Source organism: Seriola lalandi, unplaced genomic scaffold, assembly GCF_002814215.2.
Source record: "Seriola lalandi dorsalis isolate HSWRI2012SDOR001 ecotype SW California unplaced genomic scaffold, Sedor1 jcf7180002052504, whole genome shotgun sequence".
NCBI lineage: Eukaryota > Metazoa > Chordata > Actinopteri > Carangiformes > Carangidae > Seriola > Seriola lalandi.
This window is the reverse complement of record NW_019523057.1, coordinates 802,261-810,429: the sequence shown is the minus strand read 5'-3', so window position 1 is coordinate 810,429 and position 8,169 is coordinate 802,261. Positions and strand designations below refer to the sequence as shown.

The window sequence follows — 8,169 nt, the reverse complement described above, 5'->3', positions numbered from 1 at the left end:
CTATTATTATTATTATTATTATTATTATTATTATTATTATTACTATTATATCTTGATTCCTAAACAACTAAATTCAATTCAATTTTGTAGCTATAGAAACAGTTGATAGTAGTCATCAAATTGTAAATATTCCTAGTAAAATTTTAGAAGCAATCCGAATGTTTTCTTTATACAATATTTCCATATTCGTCATCCAACTCGTTAATTTTCTGCTGATTATCAGGCTAATTTCCATAATATCAGATGGTTAAATGGATAATTCAGAGGTTTCCGAAAACATCACTGCTGTGTTCCTGGTTTTTTACCCTGAGCCTAAACAATGGTCATAAAGTTCCGGTGTATTATTCTGATCTCAAGGCGGCTCCCGTGTGTTTACTGTTGCTGACAGCTCACAGCTGGCACAGCGGCTCAAAGGGAGTGACCCTGAGCTCATTTCTAATGCTTAAGTCGGCCTCTGCTGGGATCAGGGCGTTACTACATTTTAAGCCAACTTGAATACCATCTTGAATACCAGTGTGGTCAGAATAGGATACATACATACACTCAGTTTAGTTTCAATTAGGTACATACATATAGAATTAATGCAGTCTAATACAACAGTCTATTATTTGGTCCACACCATTAACATCAGTGAGGGTAGGCTAGGTGTTCCTAATAAAGTGGCATCAGAGTGTACACATCTCTACTGCGGACATCTCCAATTAACAAATCAAAGCACAAAGACAAAACAGCAATATCAGTAATGATACTTTTAACCCACACATTATCTCACATTATCCCTCTGTTGTGTACTACTACTACTACCAAGACAATTGAGGTGTGTTGGCTTATGCTGAAAGATTTCTTGTGTAAAAACTATAAACATATTCAAATGTCTCAAAACATTAATCATTTTTATCTGAAATGTTGAATTGGAGTTGAAGTTGAAGTTTAAGGCACTTTAAAGTAGTTTAAGTGTCAGCTGAGGTTAAAACACTGAAATGATGTGAAGTGTCTTTCGAAGTGCAAAAGTTTAAAGAAGTTGAAATGAGAGTGAAATGTTGAAATCATATAACATTTTAATTTCAAATTTAAGCCCTATAGGCAGTTGAATTGTCAGTGTGTATTTAAGTAGTGTAACAGATGAGAGCGTGTTCAGCTGTCATTTAAAAGACTAAGTAGTGAAAGCAGCTGAAGTGTCAAATGAACTAACTGATGAAAGCAAATAAAATTTCAGCTGAAGTTGAAGCACCCTGGATATTTTAAGTTCCCTGTAAATAGTTGAAGTGTCAGCTGGTATGTAAGGAGTGATGGCAGGTGAAATGTCAGGATACAACACGGAGAGTGGTGTAATCATCACCATTCACATTCCTAGAAGAATCAAGTGTTATACATTATGAGAAGGTGACAAAGAGAGAGGGGGGGGGGATAAGGGGTTGAATTTCATTTTGGCCTGCGTCACTAACTCCCCCGTCACCTCCTCATACATCAAACGCCTGAGTCCAGCAGTGGTCTCATTTGTCTGTCAAGGGAAAAGAACTGGGGGAACAGGTTGATATCGATGAGGCAGGGGATTGAAAGGGGATACAGTTTGCTGTAAGTATGTGAAGTCCACTGTGAAGTTTCACTGTTCAAAGTCATCAAAGCCAGTGAATTCACAGTTTTAACACTGAGAATAAGCTTTGAGGAAATCTCTGAATTTTCACCTGTACTGAAATTCACCACAAACATCAGAATGTAATTGAGTTCACAAAGTGCAGTACAGTATCCATTGTTCTACAAGGCCAAGTGACTGAGCACTTTTCGCCTGTATCACCTGAATTCATCTAGCAGTGCAGGTGTGTCGAAGGAGGGTGGGACGGAGTTTGCCAAGTCCACAGACAGTGAGCTCAGTTTGAAAATTTCCAACTTCACAGACACATCATGCGCTCTCTGCTCCCTTTCCTCTGCCTGTTCCTGGCCAGGACTAAAGGAGCAGTGGCATCGGACCCTTCTATGCCCTTCATGGTTTACATGGACCAGGACCATCTGGTTTGCCTGAAGTGGGGCTTTGATAATCTGCAAGGAAACATTGTATTCAAACTGACTGTCAACACCACGGGCTGGGTAAGCTTTGGCATGAGTCCCAACGGAGGAATGAAGGGGTCAGATATCGTCATAGGGGGACTTGGACCCAGTGGAAGCTACTTCTCAGTAAGCCATTACCATATACATGTTTATTTTTTCATTTTCCACAGCAAACATAGCAAATATCAAGCTTTCTGATGTCTGAGAGTTTTCTTTTGTTATCCTATAGGATCGCTACGCCACAGGGAACGCCATGCCTTTGCTGGATGCACAGCAGAGCTACACTCTCCTGTCTCTGACTGAAAGTGAAGGTCAAACCATCATGACCTTTCAGAGGTCCATTCAGGCCTGTGATGACAAAGACTTCCATATCACTGTAAGACATTTTGTTACTCTCTCCCTACCACAGTCTGCGTATATGAGATTAGATGCAAAGCTGATAAGAGTACTGCATAAGTACAACACCAACATCACTGTAAGAAAACATATTGGTGAAGAGCAGCAGGAGTTGCCACTGCTACAAAATCAATACTTTATTTGGTTTAAATGATCTTTTGATTGTTGTTTCCGCCAATGACGTTTTATTTTTCAGTGAGTAATTGATTTTTTGTGGGAAATAGTGTTGACATTTTCACACAATATAACATCTGAAAAATGTCAGACTCCCTGAAACTTTATACAGTATGAAAGCAAAATTATGAAACAAATAACATCGTTATCTGAGAGTGAGTGGAACATTGCCAAGAAGAGGCTGTTGTTTCTGTGGTAACCAGAACGCCTCACTTAAACTGTGTTGTTATAGACCGTGGAGCTTTAACCTGCATTCTTCACTGTTGTGTCTCATTGTTAGTAACGCTATAGTCTTTTGTATTGTTGATCCAATTCTCTATGTAAAGCTCAAGTTTCCTGCTTGTGACCATGTAAAGTATGTTACTGGAGTTCTTTTGTTATGTTTACCTGAATGATCCTTTATATTGGCCTTGATTGGGTGGTTTCAGAAATGAATACAATGGTCACAATGAGGCCCATTACATTTTGTTTTCCATTGAACACCTGAAATGCTATATGGTTTTGGTAATAAAACCCGGCTGTATGTGTTGACATGTGGCTGTGCACAGTAAACTGCAGAGTTGGAGCATTACATTGTCTTGTTTTGTGAGGTAGACAAATATTTGATTTGTCAGTTTTGGGGACAGAGGAACATGCTATATCCTTTTTCCCCCAAATGAAACTCGTTTAATCTCTTCTCTGCTGTCTTCTAGTTGTTGACTAAAGTTGTCATCTCTTTAACAGGATGAACCCATTAAGCTGATCTATGCATATGGAACAACAGATGAGATTAGCTACCATGGAGCTCGCAGAGGCACCAAGGAGGTCAACCTGCTGAATTTTAAGATCAGGACGTCCCTACCCAACCTCAACTATCTCAGTGCCACAGTGGAAAATGTGAGAATAACTGCAAACAATTTTATTTACTTATTTTTTTACCCTCTAGCTCACTTTTTTAGACACTGGGTTACATTACAAATACATTCAATATGAATGAATGGAAATGTTACAAAACAAAATGTGTTCTATTTACCCTTTATTTTTTTGCAGATCACTGTCCCCCCCATTCATACCTACTACCACTGCAAGGTCATGAAATTTCCAAACTTAAATACAAAACATCACATATATCAGGTAATCATACTCTCTTCATATTACAATTGCCATACTAACAAAAGCATATCCAAAAAACATTACATTAATACAATGTAGGTATTAATGTAATGTAACATAAGGTAATTCTTGGCTGTGGGAGACATCATCTAATTCAAAATTAGTTCCTAAAGTGAAAAACTAAATATAAAATGAATTCAAAGTAGCATGACTTTCTTTATTCATTGACCTTTAAACCGTCTGTACAAAATCTCTCCTACTCTACCTCAGATTGAACCGGTGATTGAGCACCATGACATCGTTCATCACATGCTTCTGTACAGCTGTCCCTCCTTTGTGGCGCAAACGTCCGACAAGCCGTGCTACGTGGGCAGCATGGAGGATACCTGCTTAGGGGTGGTGGCCGCATGGGCAGTGGGAGGAGAGGTGAGGGAGAGGGAAGTGTCCATGCTCTTGTTTTAGTCTGATCTTTGAATTCCTTGATTCATCATGTTGTAATTTGATGTCAGTGATGTGCTTGTACAAGTTAAGCCCCTATCTATCCCTGACACCTCAGGTATTTGAGTTTCCAGAAAATGCGGGTATTCCCATTGGTGGTGGGGACAGTGATACATACTACAGGCTGGAAGTCCATTATAATAACCCAAACCTTGCAACAGGTAAATACTACTGAATTTTGATAATAAAAAGTGCACATACAATAAATGTCTGATTTTTAAATGTACATCTGAATTGATCAATTAGTTGATGGACATAAATAATCAGCAGTAATTTGTAATTTTTCTGGCAAAAGTAGTGAAAGAACAACAATCATTTTCTGGTTCTGTTTTATCTCATTATTATAACCTGAATCGTTTTGGGTTTTGGACTGTTGGACTGAAAAAAGAACAGGACGTTTGAACATCTTAAGCACTGGGAGACTGGAATTGGACATTTTTAATTATTTCATAATATTGTATACAGTAAACAATCCAAATTTTAATTGGCAGCGGAATCAAAAATGAAAATAATAATTAATTGTAGCCCTGATCGCATTCCAAAAAGGTTAGGTCCTACACTTTCCATGATACAACCAATGGCAGCTCAGAATGTCTCTTAAAATGATTATATTTTTAAAGCCCAAGCCAAATGACCCTGATGATGTCGTCTCTAAGTCTTAACATAGTTCGCTTATAGATCTGTTCTCACGGACAGAGCAGTGCTGCCCATGATAATTAAATTGACCTTTATGTGTAATATTGATAGCGCACAGTAAGCACTCATATATTCACATAGGATTACATACTGTATTAAAAAAAGGCCTGGAACATTCTGTATGTCCTCTTTTCTTTATTCTGTAGTCTCATCATCACATGACCAAGATACAAACCTTTTTAAACGTCTGTCTTTCTCTGTACAGGCAGAATAGATAACTCCGGACTAAGACTGTACTATACGTCCCAACTCCGGCAGCATGATGTGGGCATCATGACTACAGGTGTGCTGCCGTTTAATCATATACAGTACAACATCCCTCCAAAAGCCCCTCAATTCCACATCTACGGCTTGTGCAATACCTCTCTCTTTTCTCAGGTATGCAGAGATTCAGTATGGATTTCAAATTACAAAAGTGATTTTTAGAGACAAGTAAAAAAAAATGTTTTCTTGTTTATGATGGTGTTCTTGATTGTCTTTACTTTCCACCTATAGCTGGTGAGTCCGGTTCCTGATCTTCACATGTTTGCTGTGATGCTGCACACTCACTTGGCTGGGAGGAAAGTCAGAGTTGCCCACTACAGGTAAGAAAGAGATGATCTGCTTTGGATCAGTCAATATCAAAGCTGTAGAATTAAAAAATAGTATTCATGATTTGAATAAAATCTAGTTTTGGACAGAGGTTTTGATGCCGATTACGAAATAGTGTAAAATAGTGTTACTCTTATTTCCTACCTGGTCTCTGTAGAAATGAAAAACAGATTGACTTCTTGGGCTTGGATGATAACTACAACTTTAAGATACAGCAGATCATCAGTTCTGGAAACATCAAGACCATCAAGCAAGTAAGTCTCCTCTGCCTCCTTTCCCACATATTATGCCCATTAGTTGTTTAGGCTTTTGAAACTATATAATATTAACAGTGCTATATAGTTTATTATGCACATTACTTTTACCCATTACAGGGTGATGAGATTGCAGTGGAGTGCACCTACAACACTGTTGATCGCACTGGAGTCACTGAGGTGGGTAAATACTGTATGACCTGTATCGCTTAGTGGAATCTAATGAAAAAAGGGCTTAGAAGAATTGTTATTTTACTTCCTGTACAAATCATGCATTGTAATTTTAAGAAAGAGAAACATGGTAACTGGTCAAAACAGTGCCTGGCTCTCATATTCCCCTGTTGTCATACACTGTCATGTTTCAAATTTTGCTCCTTCAGATGGGGTTAGCAACCACCGATGAGATGTGCCTGGCCTTCCTGTTCTACTACCCTGCAATCAAGATCAAATCATGTGTTAGCCACCCAAATACAAAGTTTCTATCAAATTCAAGCTCCCAGTAAGACCCGGTGTACTGCTTCACACAATATTTCCACTAAGACTGAATCTATAGCACCAGTTCCACTGTATAAACAGCTTACAGTATACATACATTATATGTATATTTTCAGGCAGATGTATCTTTATATGTTTTTTTTTTGTCAAAGTCGCTCCTTTCTGATTTCTAACAGGATGTCTGGAGAGACCACAAACCAGGAGGAAATTGCTGAGTATCAGAGTTTGGTAAATGCTCTACCACAAATTGAGCTGATCTCTGATGATGATGTAAGTAACGTAATATTGTTTCTTCTCTACCTCAAATCTAACAAAGAAAAATAATATTTTGTTGAAGAATTTTTGTTTTAAAAGCCTTAAGTACTAGATGTGTCATCATTTCCACCAAGGCCCTCAAACGGTTATTTGAAATTTAAAAGTTTTTAAAAAAAAATAATTTATAGATGATTAAGTATTTCCGACAACTGGAACTTTCCCTTGCAGTTTTAGACATTCAACTATTTAACTTCAATATATAACCTGAATCCAATTTGAAATTACAGAGCTGTCTGTGAACAAACATTATTAGCATTTTTTTATTTGCTTTTTTAATCTTATTTGTTTCACAACAGAAATATAAGTTTGTTTTTTGTCCTCTCAGTGTTTGCTCTTGTTTCCATTTCTTCTGTTATGTTCCTTTGTGTTTACTTCAAGCATTTTCTTGCAAAAACACATAGAAATATTTATAAATAAAATATAAGACTTGTTTTCAGCAGTACCATAAAAAGAGCATTTTTTAAAAATGTTTAATCCTCTTTCTTCTTTTCCACAGCACAACTTCAGAAAATATGTAAATGGCACCATCAGGGAGATGATGAAGACTCCGACTGTAATGTGTCGGAATAATAACTCGTCAAGCAGACTTCACGCTCCCTGGATCTTGAGCCCAGCAGGAGTCATGCTTTTGCTGCTCTGGATTGTGATAATGTAACACGATTGTTTGATCAACAGATGCAATCTATTGCAGTCTAGATAAAGGAAGGTACAGTTGATAAATCTCTGTTGATTGATAAAAATGAATTGGGGTATATTCAACTTCACTCGACAAAGTGTATCCATTTTATATTTGTATTTTTCTATCTTTTCATCACATATCTTTTCTCTTTGGTATGAACTGTTAATCATTTGGTTGTCATATTATTTAGCAACTGTCATATTGATTACCATACTGAGATTGACATTTCTATCTCACTTTTTTATTCTGTTTCATAAAAGCACTACATGGTTGGCCACATCTGCCTGGAGACATGTTATTTAACTACACACTCAATAGTAAGGTAGTACATTTATAACAGAAAACTTACATTACATCTAGTTATAGTTTGGCTATAATGATAAGCCATGTATTACCCCTTTAATATTTCAGAATTAATTAGACTATTCTGGGCAGTGTTGCAAATCAATGAAAAAACTGCTGTATGGCAATAATCATTTTTATATTATTTTTTATGAATATGAATATGACATGGTGTTTAATTTGCTGGATTACATTTGTTATTTTGTACTTTATCACTTGCTAAACAGGCCTTTTTCACAGGTGTTACTGATAACATTGATAATGGCTCTGTTATATATTCAAGTGTCCCATAAGCCATAAGTGAGCCACCATATACTACAGCCCAAGTCTGCTCTATCTTAAATATTTCTCATTTAGTTTATACATACATGATTATGTATTACAATATATGGCACTAACACAGAGGCTATTGTCACTATTTGTGTACATAATTGCGTTCATTACCTCCACTGCTGATTGTTAATTGTTGAATTATATAAAAAGTGCCAATCACTTCATTAAGTATACATATATAGCAGAGATCATATATAAAAACTGGTGTCATCAAAGTGGATGGAAGTGACATTAAAGCATGCAGTTTCACTGTGTTTC

General features: G+C 36.9%; 1 protein-coding gene across 1 annotated transcript; it reads left to right on the top strand.

Moving 5' to 3' along the window:
* Positions 1-1,558: 1,558 nt before the first annotated feature.
* Positions 1,559-8,169, top strand: moxd1l (monooxygenase, DBH-like 1, like). The gene is made up of 13 exons (XM_087172387.1): positions 1,559-2,172; positions 2,276-2,422; positions 3,340-3,492; positions 3,646-3,729; positions 3,979-4,134; positions 4,265-4,367; positions 5,108-5,280; positions 5,398-5,486; positions 5,651-5,747; positions 5,868-5,927; positions 6,128-6,246; positions 6,419-6,512; positions 7,054-8,169. The coding sequence occupies exons 1-13, from the start codon at positions 1,903-1,905 to the stop codon at positions 7,210-7,212; spliced, it is 1,704 nt and encodes a 567-aa protein (XP_087028513.1). The 5' UTR covers positions 1,559-1,902; the 3' UTR covers positions 7,213-8,169.